The sequence below is a fragment of the Dasypus novemcinctus genome, chromosome 7, assembly GCF_030445035.2.
Source record: "Dasypus novemcinctus isolate mDasNov1 chromosome 7, mDasNov1.1.hap2, whole genome shotgun sequence".
In the NCBI taxonomy this organism is placed as follows: Eukaryota; Metazoa; Chordata; class Mammalia; order Cingulata; family Dasypodidae; genus Dasypus; species Dasypus novemcinctus.
In genome coordinates, this window is record NC_080679.1 from 87,384,087 (window position 1) to 87,408,705 (window position 24,619).

At 37.6% G+C, this 24,619-nt stretch overlaps 1 protein-coding gene across 15 annotated transcripts in view; it reads right to left on the reverse strand.

Annotated features, from left to right (window-relative positions):
• SLC4A10 (solute carrier family 4 member 10) overlaps positions 1-24,619 on the reverse strand; it is a 389,606-nt gene that overhangs the window by 167,692 nt on the left and 197,295 nt on the right. For all 15 annotated transcript variants that reach the window (XM_058300758.2, XM_012527510.3, XM_058300760.2 and 12 more), the window contains exon 3: positions 14,087-14,233. In XM_058300758.2, the coding sequence (XP_058156741.1) occupies positions 14,087-14,233 (147 nt within the window). The remainder of the gene's footprint in view (positions 1-14,086; positions 14,234-24,619) is intronic.

The window sequence follows — 24,619 nt, forward strand, 5'->3', positions numbered from 1 at the left end:
GGAGTGGAATCAAGATTAAGACCATCCAAAACTGAATCCCTACTCTACCACTTATTAATTATGTAATGATCTAGGGCAAAAGCTCTATGTACTATAATAATACTTACCTCATAAAGATATTGTGATAATTAACTGAGTTAATATGAGGGAAATCCTTAAACTATTGCTTACCATATAGAAAACACTCCATATGTGTTAGCTTTTAAGTGGTGCTAAAATGAATGTCATACATAGTAAATGCTTTAGATCAAGTAAAATACATTTCTAGAAAAGCATAAAAATGTCATTCTCTATATTTAGTTTAATTAAAGCAGCTGGAGAAAGTGACATTCAGTGAGATAGACTCTTAACCCCATTTCTTCTAACACTATAACTCTCACACAATCATAATTATGCTATGTCTTTATGGTTCTCTTGTATTTCAGGAACACACCAATAAGAATATTAGGCTAAATGAGTTTAAAATTTTCTTCCATCCTAATAATGTAGGAAAAAAATCTCCTTTCAGTCTACATTTCTGTCTAGCGCTTGAACAAGTTCTTAATTTTTCCACTAAGCATCTTGAAACAGTTCATCCCTTCAGTCATTCCACAAATATTTATTGAACATTCATTCTGAAAGACTACAGGGACGGACCAGGCCTAAAGGGTCCAAGCCCTCGTAGAAATTGTACTCTAATCAGTAAACATTTAATTGACATGATGTGCATCAGAAAAGAGGGAAGTTCAGGTTACCAGATGTCTCTCTATTCTCAAATTGCCATGTACTTTTCAAATCATAGAAAATCTTTTTGCTGCTTCTACTACTTCACTAAATGTGTACCAGAAAAGATCACCAATGACCTGCATAAGCTAAACACAATGAGCACTTAGTGTTTATTTCATTGTACTTCCCTAGCATATTTTTAAATGTTGATCACTTACTCTGATACTCTCTACTCTCTGCGTTCCATGAAAATAATTTTACCTTATTCTTTGGACATTTTGACTTCTTTATTGAGTCCTCTTTATCGAATTCTGTTTTCTCCTTTTCCTTGTCTTTTTATCATTTTTGTTACAAGTTTAAATCATTGCTCTTCCCACTCAACATCTCCCTTTGGCTGATTTCATCCATGCTTTAGGTTTTAAATTCTACTTATATCTCTGTCCTGGCAAATCCCCTAAGCCTTGGTTTCCTATAATCATTCATTCATTTAGTAAACATCTGTAGAGCACCTACATGTGCTCAATATTATCATAGGACTGGAAATACACCAGTTAATAAGACACGTAAGGTTTTTTCCTTCTTGAAGTTTTTATTATAATTGGAAAGACAGACAAAAAACAAATTAACAATGATTATGTTTAGTGACTTTCAGTTTCCCCTTCACATGTAGAAAGTTGGAAAGAACATGAGTTCTTTATACATACACATACAAACACATACACCAAGCAAGACAATCTGCAGACTCACAGATTTTCTAGCATCCAACTGGAACTGATGTCACAGGACAACCAACTAACCTAAACTTTAAGGAAATATATACCTGCAAGGACAAATAGGATGGCAGCAGTTGCTCACCCAAGAATGGTAACTCTGAACACCGTCTAACAATTGTCACATAACAAATAGCAGTGGTATACTGGCAGAACGGCAAGAACACAGAGAGAGAGCCTCTGAATCACAGCAGAAAGGGAAGACCTGAAGGTGAGGGTGAAGCAAATATTGAAAGAAACTTCTGTAAAACAAGTCCACATCCTAAACACATGATAATGCCAGAAGAGTTTGAAGCTGTGATGCACTGAGGATAACCATAGCAACAACAGCAGGGAGGAATATATAAATAGAAAATTTTAGTCAGAGACTTCAACACTCCTCTCTTAGTAATAATAGAAAGAAGACAGAAAATCAGTAAGGACATAAAAGACATGAACAATACATCAACCAACTTGATGTAATCAACCAATGTGGCTTAATCCAATAGCAGTAGTATACATATACTCTTCAAGTGCACATGGAGACAAATCACCAAGGTAGTCCGTATCTGAGCCATAAAACAAAGCTTTAAAGAAACTAAATTGTGCAAAGTATGTTCTCTGAATTTAAATGAATTAAACTAGAAATTCAGTAACAGAAAGATAATCAGAAATAGCCAAATATTTTGAAATTAAGTAATACACTTCTAAATAGCCCATGATTCAAAAAGAAAATTTCAAGGGAAATTTTAAAAAATGATTTTAAGTGGATGAAAATATGACATATCAAAATTTGTAGGATGTGGTTAAAGTAGTGCTTAGAGTAAAATTTACAGCATTAAATACTTCTAATTAGAAAGGAAGAAAGATCTCTATTGAGTAAGTGAATGCTTCATTTTATGGAACTAGATAAAGAAGAGCAAACTAAAGTCAAAGCAAGCAGAAAGGAGTAATGAAGAGCAGAAATCAATGAAATAAAAATCAGAAAAACAATGGAGAAAATGTAAAGCAAAAGCTGGTTCTTTGAAACTATCAATACAATTGATAAAGCTTTAGCCAGGCTGACAAAAAAAAAAAAAAAAGGCGTAAAGGAGAATTAAGACACAGTTTACCAATATCAGGAATGAAATAGACAACATTACTACAGATCCCACAGATATGTATAGCATTATAAGGAATACTGCGAACAACTCTATGCTCCTAAATTTGATAACTCAGATGAAATGGATCAATTCCTTAGAAGACACAAACCTCCAAAAATTTACTTTAAAAAAATTAGATAGCCTGAAGATTACTGTATCTGTTAGTGAAATTGAACTCATAGTTTAAAATCTCCCCAAAATGAAAATTTGAGACACAGATGGAATCACCAGGGAATTCTACCAAACATTTAAGGAAGAAATAACACTAATTCTATACGATCTCTTCCATAAAATATAAGAAGAGGAAACATCTCCCGAAGTGTCCCAAACAAAGATATTATAAGAAAATAAAACTACTTAGTAATTTTCCTCTTAAATTCAGAAGTTCTTGAGAAAATATTAGCAAATTCAATTCAGGAAGGATATATGTAAATATAAACATATAAAAGAGATAAAATATAATGAAGTATAGTTTATCCTAGGAATGAAAGCTAGTTCGACATTAGAAAACTAAAATTTAACTCAAAATGGATCAAAAACTTAAATGTAATGCATAAAACTTAAAACTTAGAAGAAAACACGGGAATATTTTGGTGTCTCGGGATGGGCAAAACATTTTTAGATGTAACAACAAAAGTGCAATTCATTTTTAAAATTATAAATCAGATTTTGAAAAAAATTTTAAAGCTTTTTGCTCTGAAAGACCATTAAAGAAATGAAAAGGCAAGTCACAGCCTTGGAAAAAAGATTTGCAAATTATATTTCTGACATAGGACTTATTTTCAGAATATCTAAGGAATTTTCAAAACTATACAGTATGCAAGTTAAAAACCCAATTTAAAAAGGACAAAGGATCTACATGGACACTTCAACAAAGAAAATATATGGATGGTAAATAAGCATATGACAATATGCTCAAAACCACTAGTCATTAAGAAAATATAAGTTAAAACTATATAAGATACACTACACACTACGAACATTAGAATGGTTTAGCAAAACCTGACAATATCCCAGTGCTGATAAGAAGTGGTGCAACTAGAATTCTTGCACAAATGAACATTTATGATCACATAAAAACCTGCATGCTAAATAATAGTAGCTTTATCCATAATTGTTCCAAACTGGAAACAACACAAATATCCTTCACCCAGTGTATGAATAAACAAATATGCAATGAAATAATAATAAATGGAGGGAAGCCAACTTGGCCCAGTGGTTAGGGCATCCGTCTACCACACGGGAGGTCCGCAGTTCAAACCCCGGGCCTCCTTGACCCGCGTGGAGCTGGCCCATGCGTAGTGCTGATGCGCGCAAGGAGTGCCCTGCCACGCAGGGGTGTCCCCTGCATAGGGGAGCCCCACGCACAAGGAGTGCGCCCCGTAAGGAGAGCTGCCGAGTGCGAAAGAAAGTGCAGCCTGCCCAGGAATGGTGCCACACACACGGAGAGATGACCCAGCAAGATGATGCAACAAAAAGAGACACAGATTCCCGTGCCGCTGACAACAACAGAAGCAGACTAAAAAGAACACGCAGCAAATGGATGCAGAGAACAGAGAACAGACAACTGGGGGGTGGGGGGGGAGGGAAGAGAAATAAATAAATCTTAAAAAATAATAAGAATAAATGGAAAAAAAGGAAAAATGTATTGATTCACACAGCAACACAGGTGAATCTTAAGCGCATTTTTCTAAGTGAAAGAATCCATAAAATTCACTTTATATGTCATTTTATAAAAGTAAAAATATATGGAAAGAAAAATATATGGTTCCCAGTGGTAGGGTGTTGTGATAGTTTTAGATTATGTTTTTGAAACCCAAAAAGAGAAAGATTATGTTTGTAAACTAATCTATTCCTCTGGTTGTGATACTCTTTGATTATGTTGGATTCAGTTGAGGGGCCCTTAATTACATTACCTGTTAAGATTGCTTTGAGGGCTTTCTTTGATTTTACCATGACAGCAGGGTATTACTCAGGTTGAGCCCTTGCCTCTTGGTGGAACACTTACTCAAGAAGATACACTGGAAGAGAGAGCTCTGTCATGTTTTGATCCTGGAGCCCTGGAGAGAGATGAGGCATTCACCTGATAGTTTGCTGGTGACCTTGGGAACAGAACAGAACAGCTGAGACTGATATAGAAAGCCCAGAAAGATATGAGCCCTATGCCAGGAGAGAGAGGAAATCCTGAGAGACAAGTTCCATGCCAGCCTGCAGCTGAGAGAGGAAGACCAGTGGGGAAGGCTGAACCCTTGCAGAGATCAGCGGCCATCTTGCTTCAACATGTTGCAACTGACTGGTGAGAAAGCAACCTTGAGTTGAATTCTTTAGGGCCTTGTAACCGAAAGGTTTTATCCCAAATAAATAACCTTTATAAAAGCCAGCAGATTTCTGATACTTTGCATCAGCACTGCTTTGGCTGATTAATACAGGTGTGAAAGGAGGAACTGACAACAAAGAACAACATAAGGAAATTCTGGGGATTGTAGAACTATTCTGTTTCATAACTAGTGGTGGATAGATTGATTCATCAATCTATGATGAATGTTATTAAGAAGAGAAAAGGGATAAGGGAGATGATGTTGGGTATACGGGAATCACCTATATTCTGTACATGTCTTTTCTGTAACCTAAAGCTTCTATGAAGACAAAAAAAAAAAATAAGATACTGGGGAAATAAATACAGGAAAATGTCACTGTACATACAAGACAACAGATCTTACAGTGATGAAAGACATAATATCAATTTTTTAAAATTTTATATTTTTTAATTTTTTTATTATTTCAAACTTTTAAAAAAATTCTGTATTTTATTCATTATTTTTAAAACTATCATTACATCATTTTCCTTTTAATTGTATTTGGTTATTTTGTTGGCTTCAATTTTGAAGAAGTTTTGAATCACAGAAGGGTTACAGTTGTGGCAGGGGAGGATCATTGGTGTGGGGTGTCAGTGATGGGGGATGCATGGAAGGAGGTTTGCCTGTGTCATACATATAAGGCATATGAATGTGTTCAAGAGTTTTTGGGGCATTGCCACAGTGGGTGGAGATACACACACTAGCCAAAAGAATATCAAATTTCCATCCTAGGGAGTTCTGCCATATTCTCTAATGGGACAGCAAGAATCGCCTAAGTACAGGGGCAGTGACTAGTGAAGGAAGATGGACCATTGATGGGCCCTTAACAGTGATGACTATACTTATGAACCTTTACTTTTGAAATTGAAACTCAGCCTAGTATTATAGGGTGCCTAAGAATTACCTCCTGAGACCCTCCTTGTTCAAATGTGGCTTCTCTCTAAGCCAAACTTGGCATATGAATGTATTACCTTCCCCCAGGTGTGGGACATGACTCCTGGGGTGAGTCTTCCTGGTACCGAGGGATTACTACCAAGCACCAAGTAGCAATGCAACTGGAAAAGACCTTGATCAAAAGGGGTAAAGAGTAAAGACAAATGAGTTTATATGGCTAAGAGACTTCAAAGTAAGTCAGGAGTTCATTCCAGAGGTTATGCTTATGCATGTCTCAGCAGGATCTCATTGACTGCCAAAGTAAATATTGCCTCAAATAGTGGGGCTCCTGGGGGCTCTGGAGACATCCAGACATTACAGGCAGGGCAGTTAGCCAGGAGTTTGGCACCCTGCCAGTGCGCCCTACTTTGGAATTTATGCTCTCCAGTGTGACAGAGTTGGATTCAGTTGTGGTTTCCTTACACATGGCTCTTCTACCCCTTCTATTTGAAACTATAGCTAATATTAGAGTTGATAGGTATATATCCAAGAGACTTAAATCTTTGGCCTGTCCATGTACCAGGTGGCCCCTTAATCTCAATAGATTTGCAACACCTACTCTCCAGTTCATTGGACTCACCCGGGACAACCAATGTGGAGATGATGGACAATGACCATCTCAAGGAACAGAGAGAATGTGCAACTGCAAGCAAAACAGTCCCGTCCATTTGCCCCATGGGGTCTAAGCCCCCTCTCAATTAGAGGTGGAGTGGGCATCACCATCCCAGAATCCTCAGGATAGGGGAATGAATGATGGGTTAGAGTAGACTTACTGTTATTCTACTATAGACTTATTGTGATTCTAGGAATAGAAGAACCTTTATCATTGATGTCAAGGAAGTGGCCACTGGAGGTTCTGAGGGGAGGGAGAGGGAAAAATAGGTAATTTGGGGACATTTTCAAGACTTGGAAATTGTCCTGAATGACACTGCAATGACAGATACAGGTCATTATATATCTTGTAATAACTTAGAAAAATGAGCAGGAGAGAGTGTAAACTACAATGTAAGCTAGAATTCATGTTTAGTGGCAATCCTCCATAACGTGTTCATCAATTGTAACAAATGTACCACACTGAAAGAAAATTATATTGATATTTATATGTCTCATAAAATTATCTTCCGAGTAAATAAAAATATTTTTGCATACCTAAAGTAATATTTTAATCCTGTTATAATCTGAAAATCAATGAAATGAAGAATAGGTGAAATAAAATTCAGCAATAGGTGAAGATAAAAATATCTAAAATAATAGTAAACCATTACTAAGTATTATCAACACAATCATGATGAAGTACAGAATGTTGTGTCCCACAAAATGTACTAATTAAAGACCTTCAGAGTATTGAACATCTCTTTATCAGTCAGTATTTCTTTTTCTGGGATACTTACGATAAAGAGGTTCCCATCACAATAAAGACAACTTATCAGGGGGAGTCTCTTATTTTTCCACATTTTATTTTAACATTTATTGTTAATATTGGATTCTTCATAACACCATTTTTTATCCACTCAAGATTTCATAGTAAATGTATTCAAATCTACTTCCCTTATTCCATCACTGATGTACTTTAATATGAATGATACTAGGCTGTTAAATAATCCTACTCTTAGCAGAGAGAATCTGAATTTTCCAAATACTTAATTTAAAATTCAACCTAAAATTGAGGTACTTGTAATGGTTCCCACACAATTTAAAAGTAAATTGGGGGAGGTGGACTTGGCCCAATGGACAGGGCGTCTGCCTACCATATGGGAGGTCCGCAGTTCAAACTCTGGGCCTCCTTGACTTGTGTGGAGTTGGCCCATGCGCAGTGCTGATGTGCTCAAGGAGTGCTAATGCGTGCAAGGAGCGCTGATGCACACGAGGAGTGCCCTGCCACACAGGGGTGTCCCCCGTGTAGGGGAGCCCCAGACTCAAGGAGTGCACCCTGTAAGGAGAGCTACCCAGTGCAAAAGAAAGTGTAGCCTGCCCAGGAATGGCGCCACACACAGGGAGAGCTGACACAACAAGATGACGCAACAAAAGGAAACACAGATTCCCGGTGCCGCTGATAAGGATAGAAGCGGTCATAGAAGAACAGACAGCAAATGGACACAGAGAGCAGACAACTGGAGGGGGATGGTGGGGAAGGGGAGAGAAATAAATAAAAAATAAATCTTAAAAAAAAAAGTAAATTGGTATTCACATTTTCCCAAATAAATTACTCTTTCATATTATATGCCCATTTACACTCTCCTATTATAGAAACACTATTATATCTTCAACACACAAACGTTAGCCCATGTAAAAGTATATTCGACAATTCTGATTTATGAACCTATTCTCACCTACCATTAGTGGATAAAAGTGATATAAAATAGGCCCACAGATTTCAAAACAACAGGATGAAGTTTGAATAATATTTTTCAATATTCATTTAAAAGGTCTAAAAAGATAATACCATACTGTTAACTGAAAATCCTAGAAAATAACATTTGGGGAACTTGAGTTAAGTGAAAAGAAGCAATGACATTTTTTAAACTTTTATTTTACATGCTTTTTTTGGTGAATATGCATTTTTATAGCGTAAACAGTTTTAATGATTTGTTAGTGCTAAATGAAATGTAACCTGAATTAATATATAGATTAAAAGAAATGTATAATAAAATTTTACAAAGTGAGAAAATCTATCAAAAGCAGTTGGTACCATTTGATAGACATATAATTGGTTAATCAGTCATTTCTAAGGGGAGCTAATCAATGGATTAATATCTACCTAGAAGGGTTTTTTCCAGTGCTATTCCCATAGTTCTCTCACATTACTCTGGTTCTGTTCAACATGTTTTATATTAATTTGGATGGAAATCTAGAAGGCAAACTTTAAATTTTAATGACTTAAAGCTGACAGAAAAGGAGATGAAAATTCTAAGAAGAGCCAAAGAGATTTTGAGATTATAGAATGGGTTCTAATAAAATTTAATGAATACAAATGCAGAAAAACAAAAACAAAGAAACAAAAAGAAAATTTCATAATCTAAATAAGTGTAAGATAAGGAAAATGCCTACTTCAAGAGTAAAACACAGGGCTTTTCTTTGTTTGTGTTTACAGAAACTTTGTGAATTGAAACCCAAGGAAACATTTGGGAACAAAAATAAAACTAGATTTTAACCCATGATGTAACCCTAAATGGACCTCAGATTATACTAAATACTAAAATGTAAAAATCTATATCTGTTAGAATAAAGTCCAGTGGTATATTATGCTCTTCAAGTGGGAAGCACTGTCAGCATGGCACTAAAGGAAGAGACCATTAAATGATTGATAATATTGTAATCCTAAAAACTAATGAAGAATGAATTAGAGTAAATATTATTTAAAAAAACAAATGAAAAGCTAAAAAACATCTTCAACATAAATGATAAAGGATTAATACCCATAGGAAATATAATATTCTTATAAATCAGTAAGGAAAAAAATATAAATCAAAACAACAACAAAACCCGGCCAAATGATATGAACAAGCCATAAAAAAAGAAACACAAAGAGCCAATGAAGATATGAAAAGAGGTTAAAACTCACTAGCAATTAAAAAAATTCAAGTTGAAATAAGATAACTTTTTCCTATCAGCTCAGTAAAGATTAAAATAATTAATATTGGGAAGGAGCTGTGGCTCAATCAGTTGAGCTCCTATCTACCACATGGGAGGCCCTGGGTTCATGTCCCAGGACCTCCTTCTGAAGGCAGGCTCGCCTGCACCCTAGAGAGCTGCCTGGCCCACAAGCACCATGGACAGCCACCTGGCCCACAGGTGCCACAGAGCGCCACAGGCCCGCAGACACCGCAGAGCGCCACTCAGCCTGCAAGTGCAATGGAGAGCTGACTCAGCAAAGTGACACAACCAAAAAGAGGGAGACAAGCAAAAACACAGAAGAGCGCACAGTGAATGGACACAGAAAGCAGAGAGCAAGCAAGCCACAAGGGGGGAGGGGAAAGAAAAAATAATAAATAAATACAGACGCAGAAGAACACACAGCGAATCGACACAGCAGAAAGCATGCAAAAAAAAAAAAATAAGCCACAAGACGGGGAATAAAATAACTAAAATAAATAATATAAATAAAAATAATTAATATCACTCAATATCCAAACTCACTAATAAAAAAAAATTTCGAATTGAGGTAACTAGATAACATTTCCTATCAGGATAGCAAAGATGAAAACAATTGATATTACCTAGTGTAATGAAGTATATGGTGAAATGTGTTGTTGGTTTGAGTGTAAACTGAAACAATCTTTCTGGAGAATAGTTGAACAATAAGGATCAAAACGGAAAACGTACCCTCAATCTTTCCCTCCTCAGCATTTAACTATGCAAGCACCCCTAGGTACTTATCAGAATAAGAATTCTCAGTGGCAGGGGCTCCTCCCCAACCCACCTCCCGAGTGGATAAAAACCACACTTGAACAATGTAGATTTGTCTCTCTTGTCCAGCATGAAGTGGAGCTGCCTTTTATCAAACCTGACCCAGAGCAATTTTAGGAGTCTGACCATATTGGAACTGCTTCCCCTGCTCTTTTGGATTCTTTGTGCTCTATAAGTGACAAGGAGATTATTTGCCCTCTCTGGATTACTTGCTCTGTGCAATAAAGGGACCATTTGGTGAAAGATTCTGTTGTACCCTGAACCTGTGTTCCCACGACAATTGCAGCAAATTGCTTCACCCAAGACAAAATTATTTACAATGCAGGTTTCCAAATTTTTAAATAAATTCATATTTTATTGAAAATTTCTTCTCTTAGTAAGTACTTTACCATCAAGTACTTGATGAATTAATGTCTTCACATTTTTGAACCAAAAAAATGTTTAGAATATATAAATTATTACCATCCTTACTTTCAACCAACTTTAAATGAAATACCAGTTTAAAGAGTCTCTCAACCAATGGCTCAAGCATACCTTTTGAACATATTAATAATTTTTAACAATGTCATTCAAAAAATTTTTTGAGGTTTCTTTTTTTAACCACCATTGCATTTCAATATTATTCTAAACAGTCCATCAAAGAAGTGTCAGTTTATTTTTTTAAACTTGCTTGCCTAATTGTTTTACATTCTCTTGACTTCACTAATACTTTTCCTTTTTAGTTACAAAAGAAATTTGATGACTTTTCCCTCAAACATCACATGAATGGTTTTATTTTCCAAAGGCATCCTTTGAAAAAAAAAAGTCACTGCAAGACTGAAACTTTCTTTAGTTCTTGTTCAAAGCTTTCTTGCAAAACAAGCAGAAAACTTATGTTTATTTGCATCTCCACTATAAAAAAACATACATATTTTAACAAGCATATAATATAGTGTTAGATTTACTTCTAATGCTTATAGATTAGGTAATTGTAATTTGCATAATCCTATCATGTTCCCTGTTAAATTCTTTGCAGAGAGAGTAAGGAACAAATCAACATTAAAGTGTTCTGAATTTCCCTCATCTTTCATGTTTTCACTGGCTTCAAGCTTATGCTTCAACTTACCACTTTTATCCAACTCATTTGTTTTTCTAATTGAAAATATATTTTAAAATTACACAAGATGAATGAAAGATGATCTTAAAAATAATAAAATGCATCATTTTAGCAGCTTTATGGTATTGGGGAACTGATTGCAATAGGAAGGAGAATTAATTATCACATTCTTACAAAATGTTGTATTTATTAAGTATAGTAGGAAAAGTACATTGAGTGTATTTGAGGGCAACAAAAGGTTTTAGCATAATCAAAACATCACCACCAACACTACCATACAGTCAAAAAACTTTGTTTCTCTTTGGACTCAACTAGGAATCACATTCTACCCATCTGATCTAGTGGACTGGAACCCGCCATTGCAGGTCTGCCATAAGTACATCTCTTTTTACTATACTAAAGGTCTGTTTGCTCATTTGCTTTTAGCTCAATATAGCACTAATACAACCAGGTTCCTACCAACACTGACTATATGATTGGGTAATATAAGTGGGATTCTGCCAATATTGCTTGTTCATTAGAGAGTCAAACCTTTTAAAGAGTGCCACAATTCAAACATTTTCCCCAAAAATCTTTTCGTTAAATTATTGCTTGCTCCAGAAAGCTGGGCCCAAATTATTCCATCCCTTCACAGACTCATACTTCAATTTATAACATAAAAATTTCAGGTTCCCTGCAGAGCAACTCCATGCTCCTTGCCTTCTGCTCTATCCTATAGCTCAGGGGTTCTTAACCTTTTCTGTTCCACAGACCCCTTTGTCAGTCAGGTGAAAACCATGGACCCCTTACTAAGTCCATATTATACTGTGTATTATTTAATAAATATATCACACTTGCACCAACACATCTCCGCAAGAATGTTTATCTGAATTTGAATTATATTCAAAGCTCATTAACTCCTTGTTAAGAATCCCTGCTATAGCTCCTAGGAAATTGAATTCTGAAGAATTTTAAGATGCCTATAGAAATGTCTTCAAAATATTCCTTCTGAAACCCTTCCAAGTAAAATAAATATTTCTTATGAGGTCAGAAATTTTCTTTGAAGGCTTAAGCATAGAAATCTCATATATCCTCACTATGCAAAATATCAAGGCCCAAATCAAGTGGGATGGTGCTTATGACTGGGTTTCAACCTCAGTTTATTACTTGGTACTTGAGCTGACTGTGGAATATAGAAAAAGGCAGATGATTAGTCCTGAAGAAACTGAAAACCGTGAAATCTAGGAAGGTCTGCTGCTTAGAGACCACTAAGGGGCCAAACATTAGCCCCTGATAAAAGAGTTCTTTTATCTAAATGGTTGGGAGAGGTGTAGGTAGGTGACCATCCAAAAATAATGGCTGACACACCAGATGGAGAATCTGGGCCACCTGAGACTTTTTTCCAAGTTTCACCAAATAAAGAAGCAGAATTTCTTAGGATCAATGGTTCTTAATCCTAGATACATATTAAATCACCTGGGGTACTTTTAAAAACTACCAGTGCCTAGGGAAACACCCAAGACTATGTGAAAATATTTGAAGGTAGAACCCAGTATCATTTTTTGTTTTTGTTTTTTTAATTTTTATTTCCCAGTATCAATTTTTTTGACAGATACCCTGGGTTATTCTACATGCAACAAGGTTTAATCTAGAACACTGCTTATCAAATTTTAATGTGCGTACAAATTATCTAAGGATATTGTCAATATAATCGTGATTCAGATGGTCTAGAGTGGGGGCTTAGGTTCTGCAATTCTAACAAACTCAAATGAGATTGCCGCACTGTTAAATGAGTATTTCCACCTGAGTGTACCTACTTGGAGCCAAGGCAGATGGAAGCAGGGATGGAAGAACCCCAATATAAGTATCATTTTAAAAGAGATGGTGGAGATAAGAATAAAGCTAAATAGAGACCAGAGGTATTTAGACTATTAGCAATAGCATTACTAAAATTATAGACTATTAAATCAGAGTTGATGAAGGAAATAAAGAAGGAATGAAATATGGATAAAAGAAAAGTAGATGGGTCAATGAGCTGAAGCCTGGTAAGTTAGAAAAATAATCATATTTGGAGTAGTTTCATGAGCAAAAAGGAAGGACAGAATCTGTAATCAAAGAACAGGGTGCTTGAATTAGTTTCCTAAGACAGGAGTAACTATGGATGAGTAGGTAACCTAAGTGCAGTAAAGGAGGTCATAGGAGAAGGGAACTGAAAGCCAGGTTTTTGGTTATGGCATGTACCCAGGCTCTCATGACACTCAGGAATTCTTACAACTCTCATATGTTTGGATATTCTGTATATAGTTTAAAGGGAAAAACATTCAAAATAATACTTAGAACTTTCATGTCCTAAGAGTGAAATCTGGGCAACAACAGCAATTAGTATAGATGGAAATTTAATAAATGCATTTTCTCCTAGATTTTCAGAACATTGACAGCAATTACTTATTATTGTTTTAAATTATTAAGGGTTTATACAACAAAGCTTTATTACTATCACAAATCTAATGAAATTCTCACCTTCGCAAAGCAGATGCATAATTGAGAAATGAAAATCAAGTTTTCTCCCTCCCACTTCTCCCTAATCTCCCCAAAGTCTTCCATGAATGTTTCAACACTTTTAGAGTATGGGCATTACTCCTAATCATACATGTGCATAAGCAAATACAATATTAACACAATCATAAATTTAATAAAAACAAGGAAGATTATTTTTACCAAAGGAAGGTGACTCCCTTCCATCCTCTAATCCTGAGTCTCTCTCTCTGTCTCTCTTCCTGTGTTTATGTCCACGATGCCTGTGACGGCGATGGCTTTTTCTTCCTCCCAGGGGCACATGAACTCCAATGAACAGCGTCCGATGACCTTCATTAAGAAGTAAATGCACAAATTAAACTCTAACTTATTCCAGGGCACAGAAGATGATGATTCACATGTTAAAGGAAACATTATTCAGTTCAATCCAGGTAATAGTTTTTGAGTGTTTATGACATGTAAAGCTTAGGTCTTTTTTTTTTTTAATTTTTATTTTATTGACTTTGTAATAATATTACATTAAAAATATATATGTGAGGTCCCATTCATCCCCACTCCCCCACCCCACTTCTCCCCCTCCCCCCCCAGCAACACTCCCTCCCATCATCATGACACATCCATTGGATTTGGTAAGTACATCTTTGGGCACCTCTGCACCTCATAGTCAATGGTCCACATCATGGCCCATACTCTCCCCCATTCCATCCAGTGGGCCCTGTGAGGATATACAATGACCGGTGATTGCCTCTGAAGGACCATCCAGGGCAGCTCCATGTCTCAAAGACGCCTCCACCTCTCATCTCTTCCTGCCTTTCCCTATACCCATCAGCCACCATGTCCACTTTTCCCAATCCAATGCCACCTCCTCTATGTGGACATTGGATTGGTTGTGTCCATTGCACCTCTATGTCAAGAGGAGGCTCAGATTCCACATGGATGCTGGATGCAATCCTCCCACTTTCAGTTGTAATCACTCTAGGCTCCATGGTGTGGTGGTTGTCCTTCTTCAACTCCATCTTAGCTGAGTGTGGTAAGTCCAATAAAACAGATTGTAGGTGCTGGAGTCTGTTGAGGCTCAGGACCTGGCTATCACATTGTCAGTCCAGAGATTCAAATCCCCTAAATATATCTTAAACCCCGACACTAACTGCACCTCCAGCACATTAGCATGAAAGTCTTATGGGGGGAGATCCCATCTGAGTCCAGATTCATCACACATAAACACCATTTCCAAAGAGGGGCCATCTGACCTGGTAGTTAACCCCATCGGCCATGACCATAACTCCCATGGGTCTCTTTAGCCCTCAAAGGAACCAATATCTGGGCGTTATATCTACTTTATCTGTCTCTCTGACTCTGCTCAGTTGTGCATAAGGGCAATCCTTCTGCCATCCTCCAGACTCTTTTTTAGAAACTCATAGCCATATAAACTCATTTCTCCTTTCCATTTCCCCCTTACTTTAGGTCAAACAGCATTTTAAAGTCATGGTATTTTATGTAGACATGGATATTCTGCTGATCCGCATTGAACCTTCCGTATAAGGTCATTTTCCAGTTGCATCATCAGTTGGTAGTTGATAGTGGTCCCTCGGTGCCAGGGAGGCTCATCCCCGGGTGTCATGTCCCACGCTGGCGGGAAGGCATTGCATTTACATGCTGAGTTTGGCTTCGAGACTGGCCACATTTGAGTAACATGAAGGCTGACAGGAGGAAATTCCCAGGCACAATGTTGCTCTAGGCCTTGTTCTTATTTTAGGCTTATCAGCTCACAAGCATAGTCATTAGCATCAGGGGCTCACTGTTGAACCCTCACTCCCTCCCGGTCCCCGCTGCTGCACCTGGGAGACTGTCGCTGCTCCCCTAGGGACCACGACAGAGCACCACTGGCCAGGAACCCAGTACCCCCCCTGCTGTGGTTTTTAATTGTTACCACTATGAGTATATCCAAACATTACCATGCACCCTGGACATATGTTCTGTACAGCTCCCTGTCAGCCATATATCACCTGTCAATGGCATCCCATACCAGTATCCCTCCATTGCCACTGTTGAAACACTCTGTGATCCAGAACTACCCGAAATTTGAAGCCCAATATAATGTCAGGGTCCCTTACTAGGGAATGGCATATAGCGATGGGTTTAAAGGTTAGATAAAGAACACGTGTTTACTTGGAAAAAATTCTACATCCTATCTTTTCCTTTTTTTTTTTTTCCCCTAATTATTCAGCTTCTCTTCACAGCAATGCATATATATAATATACAGCACTTCCATACATCCACCACAAAACCTTTTCCCTTCCACAGCGATACTCTTACACCCTATTCACATCATATTTACTTAACGTGATGCTTAGGTCTTGACATGTATTTTGGCACTTTACCCAGCTAATTATATTGCAGATACATAACAAACATGTAGCATACCATTTGGTTATATATTTTACAATCATCATTAATCATTAACTATCTTATATTTATAATCTCTTTGTGTCTATTCCCCATAGTTCATAATTATGCTCCTCTCATTTAAAAAAATAAATATCTTATTCCATGCTCTCTCTACCCTCAACTAACTGTGTTATTTCAATAATTTCCTTCCCTACACAGTTTTAAGTGTGTGAAGCAATCACTATCTTTAATAAAACAAATTTGACCAAGGTCCCTACTAATGCCAAATCCTGTGTAATTTTCAGGTCTATTGTTTCTCCGTGGCACTTGATACCATTAACCACTCTCTTCTCTATGATACTACTTTATACTGTTCATCTTCCTTTGTTCATTTCATAATAGTTTCTTTAGCTGGTTCTTCTTCAATTTATTCCTTCAAGGGTTCTATCCTTGATCCGCCTTCTGATTCTTTTGATTTCAAGTTCTTTATTTGTGCTGCAGATTTTCAGACCTGCATCTTGATGCCAGACCTTCCTCTTTGATTCCAGACCTATGAATCTAGTTACCTATTAGACATAGTCAACTGGACATCCTTCCAAAAGGCATGCCAAACTCAGCATGTCCATAGAACTCATCCTTTTTTGCCCTCTAAATATCAACTAATTATCACCTTCCTCAGTAAATGCACCATTATCTATCCAGTGACCTCAAAGTCCATGCAATTTATCACCAGGTCCTGACTTCTTGACATCTATTGAATATATGCCCTCTTCAATTTCCCTACTGATACTGTCTCAGTTTGGACTTCATCATCTCTCCTAGGGCTATTTTAACATTTCTGTTAATTGTTCTAACACCAGTCTTGCCTTACTTATCCATACTAAATTCTAATGCTTTTTTTTTTGTCCAAAAATGCAAAGCCCCTGCTTAAAACTATTTGATTGCTCTGTATAATCTAAGGATAAGGTTTATAACTATATAAAGCCAAACAGTATCTGAGCTCTGCCTATCTCTTCAGCTGGGCTTGTAAACACACTCTGCCTTATCCGCTCACATGTTGCCAAGACAGTTACATCAAACTTCTCCTTCATCCCTGAATAGCCAGATGTTCTCAAGTATCTCTGCTTTTACTTAATGCTGCTCTTATTGTTTCAATTGTATCTAATATCTTTGTCGCTACTGACAATCTGATGAATAATTAATTACTCATCTCTCAAGACTTGGTTCAAGAATTGTCATCTATGAATTTTTTTCCTACCTCCTAAATGCTAAATACAGTTGACATTTTTTACCTTAAAACTCTCTATTACTCTAATAATACATATCATAACACAACTCTTGACTGAACTATTTACTTAGAAGTAGATTTCCTGTGAAGTCTCTCTAGAATCTTCTCTAGAGAGGGGCCATGTATTAGTCATTTTGTATCTGTGAATCTGATAGGAGATGCCTAACAAATGTTACAGAAATGATGAACAACTTATTGAGTGGCATTTTGCCAGGCATCAGAAACATAGATATAAATGAGACATGATGATTTCCTACAAATCAGCAGTTTTCAGCCCTCCCTGGCCTTTCTAAAAGTGGCTTTCGCAAGTGTGATAAATTGCTGTTAAGGACACTCAAGGAAGGAGGACTTACCAGATATCAAGACATACCATAAAGTAGAATATTTACAATAGCTCACAAGCTTTAGTATCTGTAGCAGTCTGATATTGTTTATGAATTCCAAAAATAGATTTTGGATTATGTTTGTGAACTGGTCTGTTCCTCAATGTCAGTAGGATGTTGAGTCCCTGCCCCCTTGGTGGGTGTGGGGGATTCACAGAGAAAACAAGACTGCAGAGGAGTTAGTTGGAGTTTTTTAATGCTGGAGCCCTGAGAAGTAAATACACAGACAAGCAGATACGTGAGGAAAGAGAGAAGGCTCCATTAGACATGGCAGAGGCCCTGGGAAGAGAGATGAGCTGTTCACCTGATAGTTTACAACTGGCCTTGTGGAAAGAACAGAGCAGCTGAGCCCAAAGAAGAATGAGACCCGGGAGAGAGATAAGACTTTTCCCAGACTATGACTGATACTGGAAGAAGCTGGGGCCACAGAACCTTAAGAGGAAGAGGGAGGCTGAACTCTTACAGATGTTGGAGCCATCTTGCTCCAACCCATGGCAACAGACTTTGGTGAGGGAAGTAATTTATGCTTTATGGCCTGGTGACTGTAAGCTTCTACCCCCAAATAAATACCCTTTATAAAAGCCAATAGATTTCCAGTATTTTGCATCAGTACCACTTTGGCTGACCAATACAGCATCTTAAAAATTAGTAATTTAAAATGATGTAGATCATCACTACATTGTGGATGAGACAATCTACTGTAACAAGTTGAAGGCATAGAAGGCTAACAACCAGGGAGAATGTATGGAGGCAAAAAGAGAACCAAAGACAGAGCCTTGCATAAAATTAGAATGGCTGACAATTCTGTTTTAGTGTGATTTGAACCAGTTTCTCATTTAGTACTGGTAATAGTACACTACTGGTGGAACTACTTTAAAATAGTTTGGCATTTTCTATTTAAATTAAAGATGCCTATTGTGATGGCTAATTTTATGTCATCTTGGTTAGGCTATGGTGTCCAGTCGTTTGGCAAACACAAGCCTAGATATTGCTGTGAAGATATTGTGTAGATGTGATTAGCATCTATACACAGTTGACTTTAAGTAAATGAGATTATCCTCCATAATATGGGAAGCTCTCACCCAATCAGTTGAAGGCATATGAGAGAAAAACTGAAGTTTCTCAGAGAGGAAATTTTGCCTCAAGGCTACCACATCAACTTTTGTCTGAGACTCCAGCCTGCCAGTCTCCCTGTAGATTTTAGACTCAAGACTTGCCAGAATTTCTAGCCTGCTGGTCATACAGATTGCCAACTTGCTAGTCCTCACAATTCTGTGAGCCAATTCCTTAAAACAAATCTCTTAATGTGTGTATATACATACATATAGAGAGGTATATAGATGGACATATATACACACATACATATATATCCTCTTGGATCTGCTTCTCTGGAGAACCATGACTGATACACCTACATTCCATGGCCCAGTAATTTCTCTGAAACCTAGAGACATATATAAGGGATATGTATAAGACTATCTATGGCAGCAATGCTTATAAAAAAAAAAAACAATGGAAAGAAAACAAAAATCCACTAGCAAAACATATAAATAGTTTGTGGTGTATCATACAATGGAATATATGCAGCAACACTGAACAAATCATAGCTGTGCCCTAGCAACTTGGATGAATCAAACATGCTGTTGAGCAAAAAATACAAAACAAAAAACAAACCAGTAAGATTCCCTTTATGAAGCAAACTTAAACCTAAAATTTTAAACCAAAACTAAAATATATTATTTGGAAATGTATGCACAGGAAAGTATAAATACAAAGGTCAGAATAGTTGTTGGCTCAGAGTGACATCCTCCGCTTGGTGATATAAGACATTCCCTGGAAAAAATCTTCCCTCAGAATCAACAAGTAAAAGGGCAAATCCCACTTACTTAGAATGCTGGAGGATAATGGAAACTAAAGAAGGACTCTAAAAATGGTGAATCAAAGAAAAAAAAGAATGATAAGGACCCAAGGTGGTGACAGAGTAAGGAGCTCTATGACTAAGCTCATCCCACAGGGCAGCTAGTAATTAGTCAGGATCTGTCTGGATCAAATGTTTGGGGGAATCTGGAGACTAGAATAACACCATACACCATTAAGGGAAGAGGAGAAGGAGGTAACTGACAATCTGAGATGGAAGATTCTTTGAGTAGATCCCTCCACATTGCAGAGGCTGGTGTCCATCCCTATTGATGTAGCAGGGGGCCTTAGCAGACATTCCCTGACCAGAAATAGAAGCTCCCCTTCCCAAATACAGGGAAAGGGAAGCAGCCTGGCACTGACTACTGCTACTGATTAGAAAGTTTGGTTGCTGGATCCCAATTTTGAACATAGTTAAGGTTTAAATCCATCTCATGCCCCCAAAAGTCAGCAGCATTTGTTTTGACTCTACCCCCGGAAGGAGTGGAAGCATGGTTGATTGTAAAAAACACACTAGATTCCCAGGACAGTAGGAATCAAGTTTAGCATGCCCAGGTTAAAGAGCTACAAGTGGCTACCATTTGGACTCTGTGCCTTGCAGGAGTGTTAGCTGGGTGCAGTTTGACGATTTTCTTGGGGCAGAGCACGAAGATTCATACCACCCTCCTCAGAGGGCTTCAGAGGGCTGCAGCAGTCCCAGAACCAGCATGCCCCAGGCAGGAGGAAAAGTGGGACATAGATTGAACACTGTCTTGAAACCACAGGGGCAGATAAACCCTGCCCACCTGGAGGGCAGAAGAGATCCTGACTCCAGCCCCACCCCAGGCAGGAGAGGAAGTTGGGTGCAGCTTGAGAATTCTTGGGGAAGGACAGGTAGATTCATTCCACCCATCTGGGGTGGGGGGGCACAACAGGTTGTGGCAGTTGGCTAGAGAACTCAGATACCAAGATCTGGGAGCTGCCCAACAGTTTCATCCCAGGGAGGCTCAGTCTCAACCTTGCCCCAGTCAGGGCTGAGTCAGCTGAGAATTAAAGACACAGCAATACCTTAGGACAGCAGGGAACAGCTGGTTGAGGATCACTATCTTGGGAAATGGAGTTGGCTCAAGCAATTGGGTTCCTGTCTACCATATGGAGGGCCCCAGGTTCAACTCCCAGGGTCTCCTGGTGAAGGTAAGCTGGCCTGCACCACGGAGAGCTAATGGCCATGCCACAGAAAGCTGGCACAGCAAGATGACACAACAAAGGGAATGCAGAGAACAGACAATAAGAGACATAGCAGACCAGGGAGATGAGGTGGCTTAAGTGATTGAGTGCCTCTCTTCCACACCAGAGGTCCCAGGATAGGTTCCTTTTGCCTCCTAAAGAGAAGATAAGAAGAAAAGACAAGTAGACACAGAAGAACATGCAGCAAATGGACACAGAGAGCAGACAGTGAGCACAGGTGGCGGGGGGGGGAGGGGGGAGGGGATGGACTAAATAAAATAAAAATAAATCTTTAAAAGAAAAGGTCACTATCTTCTGGGTATGTTAGGAAAGCAAAGATATGGGGGAAAATCAAACAGAAGGTTGGTGGCCTTTAGGGTCTTCTCCCCAGAGCACACTGGAGTTGATCTATATCCCCTTCATGGGTTCCTGGGTCTGTTTTGGCTGGGAAATCTAATCTGGGAAGCCTGTCTCTGGGAAGACATTCCTACCAAAATTTACCCTCCAGGTAACACAGCTAGAGAAAATGAGAGGAGTATTAAAAATATGGAAGAGGCAAATCAAAAACAAACAGATCGGGGAAGTGGATATGACTCAACAAGTTGGGCATCCTGGCTTTGGATCCCCAGTGCCTCCTAAAGCATAAGAGCACATGCTACACCTGCTGCAATGAGTTAGACACTGTACCCACCACAATGAGCTAGATGCCACACCTACCACAAAGAGCTAGATGCCTAAATGACCAGATGCCACAAGCCAGCAGATGCCACAACTTGTGGGGAGCAGATGTGGCCCAGGCCACTGGGCACTCACCTCCCATGGGGGAGGTCCCAGGCTTGATTCCCAGTGCCTCCTGGAGAAGGTGAGAAAACAATGAACAGAGAGAGTAGAGAGCCATCTGGGGGAGGGGAGAGGAAATTTAAAAAATAAAATAAAATTAGTATTCTTGGAAGAAGAACAGGGAAAAGGAAGCTTTCTTCTGCGTATGAAATAAGTGCACAAATAGTGCAATCTCAAAATGTGTACCATATATGCAGGGTAAGAATCAGATGAATAAAAGCTGAAAAAAATCTGATTGGTTAAGCATAAGCTATTATAAAAGTTCAAAATAAGTTGAACCAAATGTGAAAGAGTAGCTATAGCAAAAAGTCAACCAATAAGAAAGCCATAGACTAAAGAGAGAAACTGAGTATAGAATAAACACATAAAAAATTTCAGATGCCAAAACACCAGCAAAAAATTATAAGCCATACTAAGGAATAGGAAGGTATGGCCCAGTCAAAGGAACAAATTAAACCTCCAGATAAAATACAGGATTTGAGACAACTAATCACAGATGTCCAAACAAATTTCCTTCATAAATTCAATGAGGTGGCTAAAGAGAATAAGGATATTAAAAAGACACCGAATAAACACAAAACAGAACTTGAAAGTATGTAAAGAAAAATAAGAGATCTTGTGGGAATGAAAGGCCCAATAAATGAATTTAAAAATATACTGGAGACATATAATAACAGATTTGAAGAGACAGAGGAAAGGAAAAGTGAGTTAGAAGATGGGGCTTCCAAAATTGAACAGATAAAATAACAACTAGAGAAAAGAATGGAAAAATTTGAGCAGGATCTCAGGGAACTGAATGACAGCATGAGGCACACAAACATATGTGCCATGGGTGTCCCAGAAGGAGAAGAGAAGGGCAGAAGAAATATTTGAGGAAATAATGGTCAAAAATTTCCCAACTCTTTTGAAAGACACAGATCTATAGGTACAAGAAGTACAACATGCTCCAATCTGAATAAATCCAAATATACCTACTCCAAGAAACATATCACTCAGAATGTCAAATGCCAAAGATAAAGAGCAAATTCTAAAAGCAGTAAGAGAATAGCAATATATTTAAGCAATATATTTAAGATACTGAAAGAGAAAAACTTTCAGCCAAGAATATTTTTTCAAACAAATTGTCTTTTAAAAATGAGGGCAAGTTTAGAATATTCACAGATAAACAGAAACTGAGAGAGTTTATAATGAAAAAAAAAATAGTTTTGCAAGAAATACTAAAGGGAGTGCTACAGCCTGAAAAGACAGGAGAGAGAGGCTTGGAAGAGAGTATAGAAATTAAGATTATCAGGAAAAGTAACAAAAGTGTAAAAAGAATGATAAAAATAAGATTTTTGCCAAAGGAGAAAATTGTCTTTACAGTAATAACATCGAGTGTGAATGCATTAAGCTCCCCAATCAGAAGACACAGAATAAGAAAATATGAGCCATCTGTATGTTGTCTACAAAGACTTACCTTAGACCCAAGGATACAAATAGATTGAAAGTGAAAGGCTGGAAAAAAATATTCCACACATGCAGTAACCAAAAAAAAGCTGGGGTAGCTACACTAACATAAGACAAAACAAAATTTAAATGCAACACTGTGATAAGAGACAAAGGAGGCCATAATATTTAAAAGGGGCAATACACCAGGAAGAAATAACAATCATAAAAACCTATGAACCTAACCAGTGTGCCCCAAAATACATGAGGCAAATATTGGAAAAACTGAAGGGATAAATGGATGACTCTACAATAATAGTTGACAACTTCAGTACACAGCTCAGATCAATAGATAGAACATCAAACAGAAGATCTGTAAGGAAATAGAGAACTAGAACAAATTGAAAAACGAACTAGACCTAACATATTTACAGAGCAATGCAACCCAAAACAGTAGGATACACATTCTTCTCAAGTGCACATGGATCATTCTCCAGGATAGTACATATGTTGGAACACAAAACAGGTCTTAATAAAATTTAAAAGATTGAAATAATACAAAGCACTTTCTCTGATCATAATGGAATGATGCTGAAATCAATAAAATGCAGAGGACTGGAAAACACATGATTGTATGGAAGCTGAGTAACAGACTCTGGAACAAACAGTGAGTAAAAGAAGAAATTTCAGAAAAATCAGTAAGTATCTCAAGATGAATGAAAATGAGAACACAACATATCAAAACCTATTGACTGCAACAAAAGCAGTGCTGAAAGGGAAATTTATAACTATAAACACATACATGACAAAGGAAGAAGGAACTAAAATTAAAGACCTAACCATGCACCTGGAGGAACTAGAATAGAAAAAGAATAGTAAACCAATCCCAAAGTGAGCAGAAGGGGAAAAATAACAAAGATTAGAGCAGAAATAAAGGAAATTGAAAATAAAAAACAAAAGAGAGAATCAATAAAGCTAAAAGTTGGATCTTTAAGAGCAACAAAATTGACATACCCTTAGCCAGACTGAGAGAGAAAAAAAGAGAGAAGATGTAAATAAATATAATCAGAAATGAGAGGGGGGACATTATTACTAACCCCAAAGAAATAAAAAGCATCATAAGAGGATAATATAAGTAACTGTACACCAACAAACTCGACAATGTAGACAAAATGGACAAATTCCTAGAAACACGTGATTAACTTACATTGACCCTAGAAGAAACAGAAGATCTTAACAACCCAATTGAGAGAAAAGAGATTGAATAAG